This window comes from Portunus trituberculatus, chromosome 8, assembly GCF_017591435.1.
Source record: "Portunus trituberculatus isolate SZX2019 chromosome 8, ASM1759143v1, whole genome shotgun sequence".
In the NCBI taxonomy this organism is placed as follows: domain Eukaryota; kingdom Metazoa; phylum Arthropoda; class Malacostraca; order Decapoda; family Portunidae; genus Portunus; species Portunus trituberculatus.
In genome coordinates, this window is record NC_059262.1 from 3,103,732 (window position 1) to 3,123,816 (window position 20,085).

General features: G+C 43.6%; 1 protein-coding gene across 1 annotated transcript; it reads right to left on the reverse strand.

The window, feature by feature from the left end:
• Positions 1-757: 757 nt before the first annotated feature.
• LOC123500415 (tyrosine-protein phosphatase non-receptor type 14-like) lies at positions 758-19,819 on the reverse strand. The gene is given in 21 exon segments (XM_045249136.1): positions 758-4,223; positions 5,605-5,764; positions 6,535-6,735; positions 7,126-7,344; positions 7,902-9,103; positions 9,106-9,250; positions 9,252-9,431; positions 9,645-9,798; positions 10,829-10,970; positions 11,720-11,880; positions 12,268-12,479; positions 12,748-12,885; positions 13,414-13,527; positions 14,107-14,268; positions 14,532-14,667; positions 15,197-15,285; positions 16,557-16,712; positions 16,934-17,004; positions 17,675-17,772; positions 18,139-18,314; positions 19,640-19,819. Coding segments are annotated over 21 exon segments (4,386 nt in total). The 5' UTR covers positions 19,814-19,819; the 3' UTR covers positions 758-3,927.
• Between the last annotated feature and the right edge of the window lie 266 nt (positions 19,820-20,085).

Genomic DNA, 20,085 nt, shown 5'->3' on the forward strand with positions numbered 1-20,085 from the left:
CTTTATTTTCTTTCTTCCTTTTCTATGAGCTAAGACGCCAAGACAATTTCACCACATTCACCCATTCCTCTCAGCATTTCGATCACACAGTGTTACAAATCTTAACACACCAACACCAACTAAGGAAACACTATCTATACATCTTATGGTTCTATGGAGGCAGTGTATGAGTGTGTATTTGTGTATGAGTCCCCCTGCCTCACCCTACCCACATCACCCTTCTGTAATGTATGGATCAGGGTGACGTATACATAGGGAAAGATGTCCTCCCTGCCTCACCCTTCCCATGTCACCCTACTGTAATGTATGGCCTCATAGGGTGATGTATACATAGAGCAAGGAAAACAGTTACTTCTATGTATGGCTGTATGAATGTATAGTGTTTCCCTGTATTGTCTATATGGTAGGGGAAAATATACAGTGTGGCTTGTCTCTGTATGGCTGTATGGTTATATGGTCCAGCTGGTGCCATGTATTAGTATGTATATCCATCCTAGAGCCTTCTAAAGTGTGTGTGTGTGTGTGTGTGTGTGTTTTGTATATATATATATATCTGGTTGTATGCAAATATATCATGTTATATTTTCATGTTTGTTTATTTGTCTAATTCAGAGAGAGAGAGAGAGAGAGAGACCTGAAAGATAATACAACATAAAAACAAACACAAACAAACCCACAAAATAAACAAATAAATACCAAACAATAAAATATAAGCAAAAACAAGAACCACAAAGGACAAATAATAAGAAATCCCACAAAATATCTTTTCAGTTTAATAATAATGATAAAAAATGCACAATTTTCACCGCCAAAATAGACTTTGGTTATAAATACATCAAATTGTTCTAAGTCAGCAGATTGCAGCGAGCATCTCACACACACACACACACACACACACACACACACACACACACACAGAGAGAGAGAGAGAGAGAGAGAGAGAGAGAGAGAGAGAGAGAGAGAGAGAGAGAGAGAGAGAGAGAGAGAGATACACATAAACACCACAATTTGTACTAGACGCAAGACTGTTTTGACGCACGCACACACACACACACACACACACAGTATAGATTAGCTTACATCTCCATAATGCTTATAATGCAAATCAACACGCTGCCTAGAGTAGAAGTAGAAGTAGAAGTAGTAGTAGTAGCAATAGTAGCAGTAGTAATAGTAACATGGGTGTACTAGTAATACATACAGACAGACGTACGAACGAATATTACACGGATATATAAAACGTAATTGCCGTTTGTTGAGTTCGTGCGAAAGTAAGAACTAATGATTGCCCAGCCGGGAACACACACACACACACACACACACACACACACACACACACACACACAGTCACTCCTCCAGAGGTCCTCTCCCGGCTAGGACCAACATAAGGGTGACCGATTCATTGCTACACTATTGCAGTTTCACCCTTGTTGTCACCAGGGTTGCCAACTTTCCAACCAGCCATACCAGGACCACAGGAAGCATTTTAAGTATAAGTCTGTGTACCAAGTGTGTGTGTGTGTATGTGTGGTATTATAGTACGAGTTTCTGTATGAAAGGTGTATGTGTGTATGTATGTATGTTACGATACACACTTGGTTTTCAAGGCGGTATATGTTTGTCTGTGTGTATATGGCAAGTCAAGGAACGAAGTATGTACAGGTAGCTCTTGATTTACGCGTGTTTAATTTATGCGTTTTTGTTAATACGCGACCAAAAAAATATCATAATTAATCAAATTTGCGTGACTGGGTTTGCTTCTACACGATTTGGACCACATCCCACATCCCCCTGTTATCTAGTGTTTCTTTTTCTTTCTTTTTTTTTTTTAATACCATGTGGGCTTTTCACGGGAATTTATGGGCTAAAGGGGATACTTATTATGAGAATTACAAGTTTTACATGAATTCTGAAATACACAATGCCTCTTTGAACGCATCTAACGTGTAAATCGAGAGTTACCTGCATGTGCGTATGAGCAGTGGCGTTCCAAGGTTCCCCAGGGGCCACAATAATAAATAAAATAAAATCAAATAAATAAATAGATAAATAATAATAAAAAACCATGAGTGTATGTATGTATGAAGGGTGTACCTGTGTGTGTATGTTACGATATACACTCAGATTAAAAAGTAGAGTACCTGTGTCTGTCAGTGTGTGCATGTGTGTGTGTGTGTTTCTTTTCACGGGTTTTGAAAGCTATACGTAAGGAAACAAATGCCTTTTTTTAATGTTTTGTGACGTATTTCAAAGCTATACATAAAAGTCTATCATCTTTAATATTTTTTTTTTACCCTTTTCCTTTTTTTTTTACGTATTTTGAAAGTTATACATCAAATCTGATACACCTTTGATTTTTTCGGCTTTTTTTTTTTTTCAAGTATTTTTGAAAGGTATATATAAAAACCTGAAGCTTTCCAAACACACAGTTACACATAAAAACAACAACTGCTCATCATTTGGTTTTGATTTCCGTCCCTTTCTCTTTTTAAATGGAAATAAGAACACAAATAAAAGAAAAAAAAAATAAATAAAATACAAATAAAAACGTAAATTAAGTATAGCAAAATTCACGTACAAATTTCTTAAGTAATGAATGAAACACATCGTTATGCTTTCTCTTCTGACGTCAAGATTAAACAGGTCGATAAAAGGATTAAATATTGCGAGGTCTAACAAATGGAAAACATCACATAGTAGTAGTAGTAGTAGTAGTAGCAATAGTAGTAGTAGTAGTAAAAGTAGTAGTAGTAGCAGTATCAATAACAGCAACAGTACCCACAGCACAAGTATCACATATGAGGGAAAGATCAAGAACAAGACAAATTATCACTCTCAAAGTAGAGGAAGGCAGTGTCAGCATGGGAAGGCCTGGCACTTAGCTCACAGGGATTCACAAGGCACTGTACTGGAGGGCCATGAGAGAAAGATTTCATGAACAGAGCAGAGGAATGAGATCAAGTAGTATATTCCTAGACAGTATCTCTTGTCCCTCATGACTAAAAGGGTTCAGTGAGAGATGATATTGTGTTTTCATGTATTAGTTTGACATGTTATAGTGGAAGTTATTGGGGGTTTTCAAGGGTGTTTTTTGTGAATCTATGGTTTGACAAGCTGCAGTGGAAATTAAATGCTGAAAATAAGTAGAAAAAAAACAAGGGAGGAAGGAAACTGTTAACTGCAGACACACGAGAATACAAACAAGTCACACAGGAGAGAGAAAGAGGAAAAAAAAGAGGAAAAGAGAGAGAGAGAGAGAGAGAGAGAGAGAGAGAGAGAGAGAGAGAGAGAGAGAGAGAGAGAGAGAGAGAGAGAGAAAGAAAAAGTTACACGACACGATAACGACAGCAATGATAACAAAACTTGGCAAAAATAAAGATGACCAAGCAGCGTTCACTGAGGTCATCTAAGGGTGTGGCTATCAGCTGCTATCAGTTATGTAGATGTAAGATTGACAATGCAGTAAGTATCAGGTAAATATGAGTATGAGACTGACTTGGGAGTGAATATAAGGTATTAGAAGAATCATAAGGCCCCTAATACTGATATTCTTGAGGTTATCATGTGTTTGGGTAGAATATAATGGTGTGAGACTGATATGGTGGTAAGTATAAGGTGTAAGTATTAGTGTAAGGCCCCTAATACTGATATCAGGTGGTAGGATGAAGTCTGAGGCTGGAAGATTGATAAGGCACTAAGTATAAGTGAAATGAGCCTTTAAAACACTGACATCTCCATGGATATCAGGTACTAGAAGGCATGAGTGTCTGAGTATAAGTGAGCATGAGTCAGTATAAGATGGCAATGAAGTACAAGTTGTATATGGCATCCTGGTGTTCACTCTCCGCCTTCCTCTCTCCACAACGTCACTCCTAACTCACTAGCAATCTGAGTCCCCAAGGCCACTCAGCACTGCCCCACCCTTCACTAAATTAGCCGTGCCCTGTTGAGGTAAGCCAGCAGGACCTGATAGACTAACTTGTACTGTGCTATGGTCTGCACAAGGGCCATACGCTGCTGCCTCAGGTGCTGCAGGACTTTAGGGGGGTCCAGCGGCAGGTTATGGTCCGTTGCCTCCAGCAGAAGGTCGCACAGAATGGTGACACCTGATCTTCCCACACCGGCTGAGCAGTGCACCAGGACGGGAGTGTTGCGGTTGCGCCCCACGCCTCGCACCTCCTTGTAGGTGTAGCGGCGCAGTGTTGACAGCTCCTCCAGGAAGCCTAAGGGGGGCAGAAAGGGGAGAAGCATCAGTGGTGTGTTAAATGCTACTTGTCCTAACCTGATCTGAAGGAGTGTAGGTAACAGTGCATGAAAGAGAGAGGGTGTTATTAGTGGGTGTTGAATGGATAGCCTGCCTACCTAACCTAAAGCAAGGAATATAAAAAGATCAGTGGGGTGTTGAATGAGGTCCTAAGCTAATCTGATCTGAAGAGAGTGTAGTAAGTGTATAAAATAGAGAGGGTGTTATTAGTGGGTGTTAAATGGATAGCCTGCCTAACCTAACCTAAAGCAAGGAATATAGATAAAAATATGTCATCAGTGGGGTGTTAAATGAGGTCCTAAGCTGAAGGAGTGTAGGTAAGAGTTAGGAATGAACTAGTGAGGGTGTCGCTAGTGTTAAATAATGGATATTGTGCTTAACTTGTCAGGGCATCATCAGCGGGGGTTTAATGATCTACCTAACCTAATGTGAGGAATATAGACCAGGAGTTAAATGTTACTCTTACCCACTCACTACCTAACCTAACCTAACCTAACCTAACCTAATGTAAAGAATGTACATATCAAGAGGTGTCATCAGGGGGCACCAAATTATCAGTCCACCTAACCTAATGTATATACCCGATAACCAAAAAAGTAAGAATAAAGAGGAGAAGGTGAATATTCTAACTTGATCTGCTGTAAGGAATATAAAGTGCAGGAATAAAGTGGAGTGGGTGAAATACACATAAAAAATACATAAATAAAAAAAATAATAATAAATAAATAAAACAGGGAAAGGTATGTATTTAAATCTGACCTAATATAAGAAGTGTAAAATGCAGTGATGAAGTGTAGGGTGTCATCAGTGGGCATGTACCTAACCTAACCTAACACAACTCAACCTAGTGAATAGAGACAAAAGGGCCGCCGTGGTACAGTGGAACCATGTGTGCTTTGTGGTCCGAGGGGTCTCCAAGCGCACGGGTTCAAATCCTGTCCACGGTGCGAGTGTAGGTTGGGCTTCCTCACTCGGGGCAACGGTTTCCTAGCGGGTGGGCTTTGAGATAGGAGGTACCCAAAAAGTATCCCCTTTAGCCCAGAAATTCCCGTGAAAAACCCCACATGGTAAAAAAAATAACAAGAACAAGCCAGAAAGATACATATTCATCTAATCTGAAAAGTGTAAAACGTACGAATGAAGTATAGGATATCACCAGTGGGCATCTACCTAGCCTTCCTAATGGCAATAAAATGGTCTAATCATACACAAAACTCAAGGTAAAAATGTGTCCCAGTACTAAAGGGATTAATCTGTGTGTAAGTAGGAGAACAAAGTACAGGAGTGAATCTGTAGAGGAATAAAGAGTGTAGGGCATCACCAGCTCCACAAAGACTCACTGATGAAGCCCAACAGGTCCTCAGGGCAGCCGTGGTCCGCCCAATCTGTGTACTGCAGGTGCCAGATGTTGCGGCTCTTGCGTGTGGGGATGTGGACAACCTGCAGGCGACTGGTGATGTGTGACCGGCTGACTGTGCTGTGCTTGCGATACACTCGGAACTGTGGTGAAGGGAACGTGTGAGAATAGAAGGGTTCGTTATTTTCTTTTTTCTTTTAATCTTGATCTGTGTATTTGTTTTTAATTTATGTTTGTGTAAAATCATAATTTTTTCTCTCTCTCTCTCTCTCTCTCAAAAATCTATCTCTATTCTAACAACTATCCAACTTTACTTCAATCTACCTGTGTCTCCATTCTCTTTCTCTCTCTCTCTATCTCTCTTGCTACATCTATCTGTCTGTTTTATCATCCATCTCTATTTCAACAGCTCTATTTTAACTACCATCTCTACTTAAACAACCATCCATCTTTCCCACAATCCCTATGTCTATGTCTCTATCATAATTCTCTTTCTTGTAACATTTACCTATCAACTTTACCATCAATCTGTCAACATCCATCCTTCAATCAATCTACATGTCTCCATCTTCATCGTAACCCTCTTTCTGTTTTATCATCTATCTATCTATTTTAACATCAATTAATCTATTTCTAAGTTCCATCTGTCTATTCTGACAGCCATTCATTCCTCTTTCAATCTCTACAGTCTGCATCTCCATCACAACCTTCCTTCTCTCTCTTCTAACATCCACCTAACTATTTCAATAACCATCCGTCAATCTCCAAGTCTGTATCTCCATTGCAACCCTCTATCTCTCAATCAAAAAGATACATAAACTCTACACACACACACACACACACACACACTTGTATCTCCATCACACACACTATCTCTCAATCAAAATAAAGACACACACACACATGCACGCACCTGATCACACTCCACACTTGTATTATCTGTCTGTGGCCAGTAGGGGAAGCTCTTGCTGGTGGCTGTGTCGCCGGTGACTGAGGTAAGCATGACCACCAGGTACACATCAGCCTCCCACACACACTGCCAGAAGTGAGCCACAGTGTTGGCGAGGGGACCCTGGCAGCAGATGTAGAAACGCTGGCTCTCCCCGACGCTTGCCTGGACAAGATGAGTTAGGTTTGGTTGTAGTAGTAGTAGTAGTAGTAGTAGTAGTAACAGAAGTAGCAGCAGTTGTAGTAGTAATAGTAGTAGTAGGAGAGCAATAGAAGCAAAACACATACACACACACACACACACACACAAAAAAAAAAAAAAAAAAAAAAAAAAAAAAAAATTGCACTACAAAAAATAAATCAAATAAAAACAAGTAAATAAAAAAAAAATAAAAATAAATAAATCAATAAATGAAAAAAAAAAAAAAAAAAAAAAAATCCACAAACCAACACAACACCCCTAAAAACCACCACCACTTCTATTTAAACATGTGATTCTGGGCACTCAATCAATCAATCAGTCAACCAATTAGTCACCCAGCATTCAGACACCCACCGTGATATGAGAGGCATTGATGTATCCACTCTTGTTGTCCTTGGTGGGTGTCAGCTTCACTCTGTTCTCCTCATAGGGCACGATGTCCTTGTATCTGTTCCTGGCGCTGTTCTCCCCCTTGGTGGCTGTGGTGAAGTCCGCCCCTGCCTTGATCTTAGGCATGGCCTCAAACTCCTGCAGGATGTCCCCCTTCACCAGACGTCCCTCTAGCTGCACCGCCTGTAGGAGTGGAAGTAGGAGCTGTAGTGGTGGTGGTGGTATGTGTGGTTTTGTTTATGGTGATGTATGGATGGGAGTGAAGAGGTAGTAGTGATGTTTAGGATGTTTTTGGGGGGTGTTTAAGGTTGATTAAATGGTGTTTCTAAGTTGTTTAAGGCTGTCTTTAGACTGTTTAAGGCTGTTTTTAGACTATTTAAGGCTGTTTTTAAGCTGTTTAAGGCTGTTTGAGTATGCTTTAAGATTATTTGAGGCTGTTTTTAGTGTTTGAAGGTGTTTTTAAGGTGTTTGAGGCTGTCTTTAGGTTGTTTAAGGTTGTTTTGAGGCTGTGATATTGGTATTGGTAGTGGTGGTGGTGGTGGTAATGTTTTTTGTTACTGTCTTACAGTAACAAAAGTGACAGAGAGAGAAGAGAAGGATGGGAGAAGGAAAGGTAGGAAGGATGAATGGAATAATAACAAAACAGATGAATAAAGTGAGGAGAAAGAGAAGATACACAGATAGCACACACATGATGAACACATGAGAGGAGACAGTGTGGAAAGCAACACAAGTCTTACCCTGGGGTCTTTGGGTCCCTTTGGTGTGGCGCCCCTCAGCACATCTGGCGTGGCACCCTTGGCCCCACTCCCTCCTGCCGTGCCACCCTCCGCCCCACGACTCCCTGCTGAGGCCTGTCTGCTGGAGGAAGGGGTGGTGGTGGTGGTGGTGGTGGTGTCCAGAGGGTCCTGTGAAGACTCCCTGGCCTTGGTTTTGGACTCAGAGCCCAGAATGGAGTCCAGGGATGGCACACGACTCCTGGCCTGGGACGACTCCTCTGCCTCCTGCCGCCGCTTGCCTCTGTCGTGTGGGGCGTGTGTCTCCCACGGCATCACCACCTCCGCCTGCCCCGCCAGCACCACACGCTGGCCACTCGGGGCGCCCCACTTCTTGCGTGGTGACAGCTTGGTGCCCGATGCCTCGCCGCCACCACTGCTGTTGCTCGACTCCTGCTGTGCTGCCTGCTGCTTCGCCTGCTGCCCTGTGCCTCCTCCTCCTCCTGCTGCTGCTGCCTGTGGCTGTGACTGTGACTGTCTTAGCTGCTGCTGTTGTTGTTGTTGTTGTCTCTGTTGTTCTTGTTGTCTCTGCTGTTCTTGAATTTGTTGTTGTTGTTGCTGCTGCTGCCTCTGCTGGTTGACTTGGTGCTGCACATGTTTCTGCTGCTGCTGTTGTGCTTGTAGCTGAAGATGCTGCTGCTGCTGCTGTTGTTGCTCCTTCTGCTGTAGCTGTAGCTGCTGTTCCTTTTGCTGGTGTAGTTGTAGCTGCTGTTGTAGCTGCTGTTGTTGCTGCTGCTGCTGTTGCTGCATGGAGAGTGCCTGCATCTGCTGCAGGTGCAGGAGGTGGTGGTGGTTGTGGCGCAGCTCCTGCTGGGCGCTGAACATGGGGATCTGGCCCATGGTGGCGTTGATGGCCTCGATGGGGCCACGTTGCTGCTGTTGTTGTTGCTGCTGCTGCTGCTGCTCCCCAAGATACAGCTGGGTGTCCAGGGCCGCCTGCCTGGCTGGTTGGGACACAGTGCGGCTGCGGCTGCTCTGCACCTCCTCCGGCAGCTGGCCCAGCAGGTGGCTGGGCGGGGCAGGGCCAGACACACCCAGGGCTGCATTGTCCATCTCTGGGGCAGAGCGGGCGCGCTCCCTGGCATCCTCTGTCCTGAGGGCAGCAATGTTCTGGTAGATGGGCTCCTGGGGTGCCCCGGATGCTGCCCCGGCAGGGTACTGCTGGGGAACTGTGAGGGTGGATAGTGTGAGGTGGGAGGATACTGTCCCGGGGGTGGGGGAGCAATGGACACCCGGCCGTCGCTAAGCTGGTAGATGGCATCCAGCTCATTGCAGGAGTTGTGGTAGGTGGTGTTGAAGGGGTGCAGCGTGGAGGAAGGCCGCACTGCCCTCCCCCGTGGTGCGGGACAGCTCATGCCGCAGACTCTCCACCGCCTCGCTCAGGTCGGCTAGGTTCTCATAGGTGCGAGACAGGTCCGGCGAGCCCAGGCAGCCCAGCGAGGCCGTCAGCAGCGCCCGCCGCCGTGATGCCAGGTCTGGACTTTGGCCACCACCCTGCAACACACCCAGCACCAACACAGACCAATGAGTCAGTGACATTAACACACACCAAATGTTTGTGCTACTCTGTGTGTGTGTGTGTGTGTGTGTGTGTGTGTGTGTGTGTGTGTGTGTGTGTGTGAATATTTCCATCATATTGTGACAACACTTCCCAGCAAAGCTGCCATCCAATCTACCCACCACCCACCAGGCTGCCCCTCCCCTCACCTGTGTAGTGGAGGCCAAGTCTGGTGTGCTGTTGCTGGAGGGCTTGTGGTAGGGATAGGGTGGAGGTGGCTTGCCATACATCACCTCCTCCTGTGCCCCCTCCCTCCTCTCCTCCAGGAGCTCACCGCGGGATGGGGACGCAAGTTCTGGAGTGCTGCAGTGACAAAAAATATTCACTGCCTTATTCTGGTGACTCTTCAATAGGTTGTGGTGATTTTGGTGTGTTTTCAATGGTGTCTATGGTTCCACTGATAGTTTAACAAAGATGGTGACAGTTAGACAAGCTGTAAGGGATGTCATGGTATGCAGGTGTATTGTCAAGATTCTAGTGGTATTATTGGAGTTTTTAAGGACGTTTTCATGGTTTTAGTGATAGCTTTAACCCTTTCAATACTGTGATACAATTTTACCTTAAGATTTGTATACAATTAGACCATTTTATTGACATCAGGAGGATCTGTGGAAATCACAAGATTAATGGCCAGTCTTCACTATTCTAATCCATCATATAAGTTTCTAATGCAGAATAAAATCAATAAACAGTAAGCAGAATGAATATGAAAATGTGTCATGGTACTGATGGGGTTAAAGGCTCTGGCAAAGTTATCAGAGTTTTCAAAGTTGTTTTCATGGTTTTGTTGGAAATGACTGGAGTTTTCATGATTTCAGAGACGATTTAACTAGAATCCTACTCGACAACTTCACAAATCACCACTGTAACCTTTGAAAACACTCCTGGTGAAGGCTGTAGCACTTTAAAACAAGCAACTAGATCACACAAGGCAGAGAAACAATACAAATCTTCTTCCATCCTCACAACCACAAATACATCTGCTTCTTTCCCTTCTCTCCAGCGCCAAGAAAAGAATACATGATCAAAATATGGAAAGAAAGATAAAAGAAGGTACATCAACATACACACACATACAAACAAGAAGAATATGTCAGGAATAGAAGAATACAAACAAGAATATATAAAAAAAACAAGAATACAAACAAGAAGATACATCAAGAACAGAACACAAACAAGAACAAGAAATATACACAAAAAAAAGTGAGCTGATACAAAGACATTCAATCCCACATCTACTACTGGACAGGACTAGTGTGAGGCGCCTCCACTACTGTTTGCACCCAGGCAGGAGGCTTCAGTACCTTGTGTGTGAGATTGACACGAGACTCACCTGTAAGTGTTGTGCAGAGGGCCAGGCATAAGGATCCCGGCTGACCTGCTGAGCTGCGGTATGGAAGGGTCAGGGTGCTGGGACAGGTCTGTGTAGCCCTTGTAGTGACTGTAGCTGCCAAGGCCCCCCGATGCACGTGCCACTGTGAGTAACAGAAGGAAATGTGGGTAAAATAGGAGAAAATATTACAAGACAGTTACCTTTTGACAATCTAGAGATACAAAAGAATGAAATAGTGTGTGAAATGTGGAAGACGAGAGAACGTCAGCGGAAGAACTTGATGGACACAGAGGAACAAAAGAAAAAAAAAAAAAAGAAAATATTATGAGACACTACTTTTTGACAATCTAAGGACACAGAAGAAGAATTAAATAGTGTGTGAAATGTGGAAGATGAGAGAACGTCAGCGGAAGAACTTGATGGACACAGAGGAACAAAAAGCTAAAAGAAAATTATCATGAGACACTACTTTTTGGTAATCTAAGGACACAGGAGATGGAAAAAGAGAGTCAGCAGAACTTGATGGAAATAACAAAATAAAAAATCAGAAAAAGAAAATATTACAAGACAATTATTTTTGACAATCTAAAGACAAAAGAAGAAGGAAAAGTGTATGAAATGTGGAAAAAGAGAGAAAGAGAGAGAGAGAGAGAGAGAGAGAGAGAGAGAGAGAGAGAGAGAGAGAGAGAGAGAGAGAGAGAGAGAGAGAAGAGAAGAGAAGAGAAGAGAAGAGAGAGAGAGGAGAGGAGAGGAGAAGAGAAAAGAAGAGAAGAGAGAAGAGAAGAAAAATTAAGAAAAGAGAAGAGAAGACAAAAGACAAGACAAGACAAGACAAGACAAGACGAGACGAGACAAGAAAGAAAAAGAGAGACAGAGAGACCACCCACACACCTTCATGTGCCGTTCCCTCCAAGACATGAGAGTTAGAGATCTCCGGCTGCGAGGAGTACAGCATAGTGGCGCGGATGTTGGCTGGGTTCACTCCTGGGCCATATTTCTGCACCAGGGCCGTCTCGTAGTCAGGGGCCGGCCGGTACTGGGGAAGCAGACTCCTGGAGGGGATGGGGGAGTGTGAGATAAACAAGACTGCTGGACATAAACAAAACACACACACAACTTGTTTATATCATTTTTTCTTTTGGAGGGGGCCGCCGTGGTACAGTGGAACCATGTGTGCTTTGGGGTCCGAGTGGTCTCCAAGCGTACGGGTTCAAATCCTGTCCACGGTCCAAGTGTAGGTTGGGCTTCCTCACTCAGGGCAATGGTTTCCTAGCGGGTGGGCTTTGAGATAGGAGGTGCCACAAAAAGTATCCCCTTTAGCCCAGAAATTCCCATAAAAAGCCCACATGGTATAAATAAAATAAATAAATAAATAAATAAATAAAATATACATAAATACACTGTAAATAAAAATAAAGAGCCCACCAACACCTCCTCACCTTCTGAAACTGCCTCTAGTGGACGGAAGACTGAGATTTGAGGAGTACAGGGTGATCTGCTGGCCGGCTGCCTCGTGCTGCAGCTGTGACGACTGCTGCTGCTGCTGGTTCTGCTGCTGCGAGGGTGTCTGAGGCTGCTGCTGCTGTTGTTGTTGCTGTTGCTGTGTTTGCTGTTGCTGCTGTGATACTTGGCTGTGAGTGGCGAGGACGACCTGGGGAGAAAATGTTGGTTGAGATGTGGCGAGTATTGGGGTTTGTTGGTCTGTCTGTCTGTCTGTCTCTCTCTCTCTCTCTCTCTTTGATTTATCCTTTTTTTCTCTTTCTTCCTTTCTTTCTTTTAGTGTTTACTTAATCATTCATTTCCTTCTCTCTTTCTCTCTCTCTCTTTCTTTCCTTCCTTTCTTTATTTATTTAGATCCTTCTTTCAGTATTCATTTATGTAACTATCTGTCTAACTATTTCTCTCTCTCTCTCTCTCACCTGGGTTTGCTGTGGGTGGTGGGATGTGTTGAGGGAGTAAGCAGACTGAGAGAGAAGGCCATAGGAAGGGTCCGTCATCAGCTGTGAACCTGTAGACTCCACTGCTGATCCCAGGTGACCCCCACTCGACTCAGCTGACTGGAGGAGAGAAGAGGGACTAGTGAGATCAGGTAGTGAAGGGGAACATTGTGTAGAGAAGGTGTTTGGGTGTTTGTGTGGTGATGGTGTGAAGTTATAGGGTGTTTTGTGGTACTGTAGAAGTTATTAAGGTTTTTAAGGGTGTTTTTGTGGTTCTAGTTTGTTGTTGAGTTTTTGAAGGGTGTTTTTGTGGTTCTATTGGAAGTTAGTGGGGTTTTCAAGGGTGTTTTTGTGGTTCTAGTGTGTTGTTGGAGGTTTTAAGGGTGTTTTTGTGGTTCTAGTGGAAGTTTAACAGGTTCCAGTGGAAGATATTGGGATTTTCAAAGGTGTTTTCATGGATATAGCGGAAGTTACTAGGGGTCTTCAAGGCTATTTTCATGGTTCTAGTGGAAGTTTACCCAGTTGTAGTGGAAGACATTGGGGTTATCAAGGCTGCTTTGACTGTAGTAACAATTTAACAAGACAGGTCACGGTGAGAGTGAAGCACTGAAGCACACAGGACAAGGAGGCAGACAACTCTTAACTCACGTGGTGGATGTAGGAGAGCTCAAACTGCGGCAGAGTGGTGGAGTAAGTGGCCAGGGCTTGTTGGTCAGCTGAGCTCCTTAATGTCACTTCTCCCAGCCCTCCCCGACTGTCCAGCTGGGAATGGCAGTATTACATTGTGAGATTCGGAAAGGGATAACATTTAACCCCTTCAATGCTAAGGTACATCTTTCACCATGATTAGACATTTTATTTGCATTAGAAAGGGTCTATGGAGGTCAGATGATTAATGGCCTCGTAAACACACCAATGATTCCTGCAACCCTCCCTGTCAACCCATCAAGACAGTCCTGGCAGGGGAAACACACCAATGACCCTTGCTACACTCCCTGTCAACCCCATAGACAGTCCTGGCAGGGGGAACACACCAATGACCCTTGCTACACTCCCTGTCAACCCATCAATACAGTCCTGACAGGGGGAACACACCAATGACCCTTGCTACACTCCCTGTCAACCCATCAAGACAGTCCTGGCAGGGGGAACACACCAATGACCCTTGCTACACTTCCTGTCAACCCACAAAGACAGTCCTGGCAGGGGGAACACACCAATGACCCTTGCTACACTCCCTGTCAACCCTATAGATAGTCCTGGCAGGGGAAACACACTAATAACCCTTGTAACCACCCAATCTGTCCCCTGTAACCCTGTCAAGCCTCACCACAGCCTTACCATGTCATGAGAGGAGCTGAGGTGGTGGTGGTGCAGCTGTGTGGTGTTGGCGGTGGTGTTGGTGGACATGACGGAGCTCTGCAGGTCTGGAATGGCCAAGCTGCGTGTCTCTGGTCCAGTGCCGCCCTCCAGAACCTCCTGATTGCGCTTGTAGAAGGTGTGCTGACCAATGGCAGGAAAAAAGACTGGTAAGAGATCTTTTATTTATTTTATTTATTTTTTTTCCTGGCATACACACAAATGGCAAAGCATTAAGGCGATATGCAGTGGGATTCGAACCTATGCGTGGACGTCTGCCCAATCCCACGCTCACCACCTTATCCACTATGCCACTGCCTTCCTGATCTACCTGAAGATAAAACAAACCTTTTTCTAACCTAATCCAACCTAACCTAACCTACACACACACACACACACACACACACCTGCTTGACACACATCTTCCACACATATTTGGCAGCATCAGGCTCGTCGAAGGTGAAGTGAACTGTCTCGTCTGTTCTCTGACACTCTATGCCGAAGTTCCTCTTGTTGTTCACCAGGTTTGTTATGTCGTTCCACCTGTTTGGGCGAGACGAGGCATGGGATGGTTAGCTGGGGAACGTGGGATGGTGAATGGGTGGTGAATACATAGTAGAGGCTGTAGTAGGAGTGGTAAAAGTAGTAGTAGTAATAGTAGTAGTAGTAGTAGTAGGGGTTGTTGTTATTGTTGTTGTTGTTGTATTGGTAGTAGTAGTAGTAGTAGTAGTAGTAGTAGTAGTAGTAGTAGTAGTAGTAGTAGTAGTAGTAGTAGTAGTAGTAGAATATCAAAGTTAATAACATCCTGAAGTAAGGAAAGTTAATATCAGTAGAAGTGAGAGGAAGAGGAGGATGATTAAAAGATGAACAAAAGAAGAAGAAGAAGAAAATATGAAGAAGACTAAGAAGAGAAGAAGGAAGAATACAAAGGAATACAAAGGAAAGTCAAACAACAACAGATCTCTTGGTTCTTTCGAGGCTGTTTGGTAACTACTTCTAACCAGCTACAGAGAAGAGAAACAGGATACTATAGGAGGAGGTGGAGGAGGAGGAGGAGGAGGACAAGACTCACCTGTAGAAGACATGTGTGTGTCCAGCAGCAGGTCGCACGTCAATACCCATTAAAGAGGTGCCCAGGTACACTTCACTGCCTCTCTCGTCCTGCACACAGAGGGAGAGGGAGAGAGAGAGAGAGAGAGAGAGAGAGAGAGAGAGAGAGAGAGAGAGAGAGTAAATCATATTCTTTCATCCCTTCATTTCTTAACAGTTTAAAGACCTCCTATACCATTTCTCATCCTCTTAACTGTCTCATATTCCAGTTAGACAGTTACATAAACCCAATCCAACCCAACCCAACCTAACCTTACCCCACCTCACCTAACCTAACTCAACATACCCCAACCCAACTCAACTTAAAACAAACAAAGCCTAGCCTAACCTTAACGCAATCTTAACCTAACCTAACCTAGTCTAGCCTAACTTAACCTGACCTTACTTTTCCTCACCTCACTATTCTAAAAACCTCTACTCTCTCATCATAACTAATTTCCAAGGTCTCCAAGATGGCTAGCCTAATTCTTAAGAGTGGTTCTCCTGTCAGTAATGTGGGAATTTTGTTAAACTGTCGCTACAAACATGAAAACACTCACTACAAACCTCCATCACTTCAAATCATGTTAAACTGTCACTAGAAACATACCAGTTATTACTCTTCTAAAAACCAGCATCACTTCAATTAGGGCAAGAACATTTCTCCTGTCAGTACTGTGGGAATCTTGCTAAACTGTCACTAAAAACCTGCATCACTTAAGGTCATGTTAAACTGTCACTAAACACAACATTATTCCTACAAATTTCTATCACTTCAATTAGAGCAACTGTGTCTTCTGTCAGTACTGTGGGAATCTTGTTAAACTGTTACTACACTCATAAAAACACTCACTACAAATCTCCATCACTTCAAACCATGTTATACTGTCACTAAAAACACACTGCTAATAACCTTACTAAAAACCTGCATCACTTCAATTAGAGCAAGACTGTTTCCCAAGTCAGTACTGAGGGAATCTTGTCAAACTGTCACTACAAATATAAAAACACCCCTTAAAACCTGCACCACTTTAACTAGACCCTATTGAAAGAAGTGAAGATGGCAAAACATTTCACAACATGGCACTAAAATCCTTGCAACACACCAAAATACCCTACCAAAACACCACCACACAACACACCCCACCACTACCTCAACACAACACACCTCACACCAACACACCACAACACACCCCACACTACACAAAATACACACCAACCCACCCCACACCACAAAACCCACTAACCCATACACATACACACACCAACACTACACCCTAGCCATGAAAATCTACTGTCCATATCAACAATCCTCCAACACACACCAAAACACAGTAACACACCCTGGCCATAAAAGTTTCCTGTCCATATCCATCCAGCCTCTGTGCCTCCAGGATGTAGTAGGTCTCAGCGAGGGCCTGTGCTAGTCCTTGCAGGGATGAGTACTGCCACACCACAGCCTCCAGCAGGGCACCCACCTCCCCCTCACTGCCGATCTGCTGCTGGGAGAGATGGGAGTAAGAGAAGGCACAGAGAGATGGGTTGGTGAGAGAGTGTGTGAGAGGGCAAAAGGAGAGTGAAAGGGGATAGGAGAGAGAAAAGAGATGAGAGAGAGAGAGAGAGAGAGAGAGAGAGAGAGAGAGAGAGAGAGAGAGAGAGAGAGAGAGAGAGAGAGAGAGAGAGAGATATGCATGCTATTACTACTACTACTACTACGTACCTTCGGGAAAAGCTTGAAGTCCTTAAGATATTCAGCAGTGTGGCGGTCTGGCTGATGATCCCCAAACTCAGCTGTAAGGAAGAGGAGGAGGAGGAGGAGGAGGAGGAGGAGGAGGAGGAGGAGGAGGAGGAGGAGGAGGAGGAGGAGGAGGAGATAAAATAAAGCAATCATCAGCTTCTTCTCTTTCTCTATCAAATAAGAGAAGGAAGAGGAGAAAGATTTATATATAGCCTTTATCTTGTCTTTCTGTTTCTTTACATCTTTCTGGCCATAGATGGATAGAGAGACTGACTGTCGGATTGATAGATAGATAAATAGATTGACTGACTGATTGAATGAATGAATGAATGAAAGAAAGAAAGAAAGATTGACTGACTGACTGATTGACTGAAAGAAAGATACATTGACTGACTGAAAAAAAGATAGACTGACTGAATGAAAGATAGACTGACTGACTGACTAACTGACTGAACAATAGACTTACTAACTAGTAGATAGACTAACTGATAGGTAAATAAACTGACTGACTGATAGATAGATAGACTAATTGATAGATATTTTGACAGATACATAGACACACACACACACACACACACACACACACTGGTCTCAGGCCTATCCGAAGATCGGAAACAATGAGCTCTGAGCTCGTTCCGTAGGGTAACGTCTGGCTGTCTCGTCAGAGACTGCAGCAGATCAAACAGTGAATTACACACACACACACACACAGGCTACACTCACCCTGCAGGCTGTAGGAGGCAAGGAGGACAGCCTGTTCATGGTTACAGCGCAGTTTCCCCTCCAGAACATCCTGCTTCACCTGTAGGAAGTAGTGAGATCTGCCAGGGAAAGAAGAAGAAGAAGAAGAAGAAGAAGAAGAAGAAGAAGAAGAAGAAGGTTTTAATTATCCGAGTGAGAACATAAATTTCTGAGTTTTTATTTTATTATTATTCTGAAATGCTGTTTTTTCTCTCTCTCTCTCTCTCTGGTTCTCTATCTATTTTTACTTTATTTAATTTCTCTTCTATTTTTTCCTATTTACTTTTCTTTTTATTTTTTTCTGATTATTCTTCCTCTTCTCCAGTCTCACAAAGCTCTCTTAACCTAACCTATAAAAAAAAAAACTCTCTCTCTCTCTCTCTCTCTCTCGGTCTCACACACACTCTTCCTCCCCCTCCTTCTGCATCCTCCCAGTGTCTCCTCACCTGGTCACATCATCCTGCAGCAGAGCAACGTCATGAATGTAGTAGAGCACAGCCAGGGCCAGGGTGGGGGACTGTGCATACTTGTCTAGCTGCTTCTTGAGGGGCCTGTCCAGCTCTACCCATCTCACCTTTGGGTACGGTTTCTTGCTCATGTAACGAAGGCCCAAGAACTCAGGCTGTCGGGGGAGGCATTGGTGAGAGAGAGAGAGAGAGAGAGGTGGTTATGCATGTGTAGAAGTCAGGTTGTGGAAAGAGATGTGTTAGTGAGATGGTTAGGTTAGGTTAGGCATGTTTTGAGGTTTTATAAGTCAGGTTGTGAGGAGAGAGGGGTGTTAGTGAGACAGTGAGAGGTGGTCATGCATGTTTTGAGGTTTAAAAGTCAAGCTGTGGGGAAAGATGTGACAGTGTGGGCATGTGAGGTGGTTATGCATACACAGACGTCAGGCTGTGGGTAAGGACATCAGTGAGTGGGTAAGATGTGAGGTTTAGAAGAAAGTGTGTGGGTAAGGGATGTTATTGAGGGTGTGGCTGTGATGTGAGGTAAAGAAGACAGTATGAGGGTGAGGGTGTTAGTGATAGAGTGAGTATGATGTGAGGTTTACAAGGGTTTAGGATATTACTGAGGGTGTGGCTGTGATGGGTAGTGTTGAGGAGTTTGTGATATTATGTGCAATAGTTGATATCAGAATGCTGTAGTGAAATGTGTAAATAAGGACATTTGTGAGGCTTGGTTTCCTGACAGATGCAGAAGTGAAGTGTACAAAGAGGTGTTTTCAGACAGATATAGTGGTGACTTGTAAAAATAAAGAGGTATTTTCTGACAGATGGAGTGGTGAAATGTACAAATAAAGGGGTATATTCTGACAGATGCAGTGGTGACTTGTACAAATAATAAGAAATTAATTTCAGTACAACTAGTCAGTGGAGTGCGCTGACTGGTGAAATTGTGTGCAAGGAAAAATTCTCCGTTTTAAAGGTAAATACTCGTATAACAAACTGACTGATCTGCATGCCTAGTAACCCCTTCAGTACTGGGACACATTTTTACATTAAGTTTTGTGTATGATTAGACAATTTTATTTACATTAGGTAGGGTTCATGGAGGTCAGAAGGTTAAAGGTTAGTCTTCACTATTTCAACCACCCCATATAAGTTTCTGAAGCTGAATAAAATCACCAAATAATAACCACAATGAATATGGAAACATGTCACGGTATTGAAAGGATTAACCTCTTCAGTTCCATGACACGTTTTCACATTTATTCTGCTCACTATATGGTGATTTTATACAGCTTCAGAAACTTATATGGGGATTAAAATAGTGAAAACTCTAGCTATTATTCTTCTGACCTCCATAGACCCTTCCTCAAGTAAATAAAATCATCTAATCATATGCAAAACTCAAAGTAAAATATGTCCCAGTACTGAAAGGGTTAATCCAACATAACCTAACCTAACCACCCCACACACCACAGAACCCTCCACCCCACCCGTGACTCACCTGGTGGAGTGAGAGACGCTGGCAGACATTGTGGAGGCAGTCCTGGCCGGTGGAGTCAGCGGAGAGGGTGCACTCCAGCGTGGTCTTATCCAGGAGCTCCACGCTGATGACCAGGACATTGCGAGACAACACATTGTACTGCCGAGTCTTCTTGAGGCGGAGCTTGAAGGGCATCGTCACCTGCAGGCAGTCACCATCATCAGTCAGGCATCATCTAAGCTACTCTCTGATGCTCAAGGCTACAGGTATAGTAGTGAATGATGAGGACCTTTTTTTTTTTTTTTTCTGTTGGTAATCTCTGGTGCACTGATCTTACACCTGATATTTATTAGTTTCTTTTTATGTTAATGGGTTGCTAGTCACTACAGAGGATGACTTAAAGAGAGACTGGATAATGGGTACTTTTTTTTTCTTTTCTCTTTTTTCTATTGGTAGTCTCTGGTGCA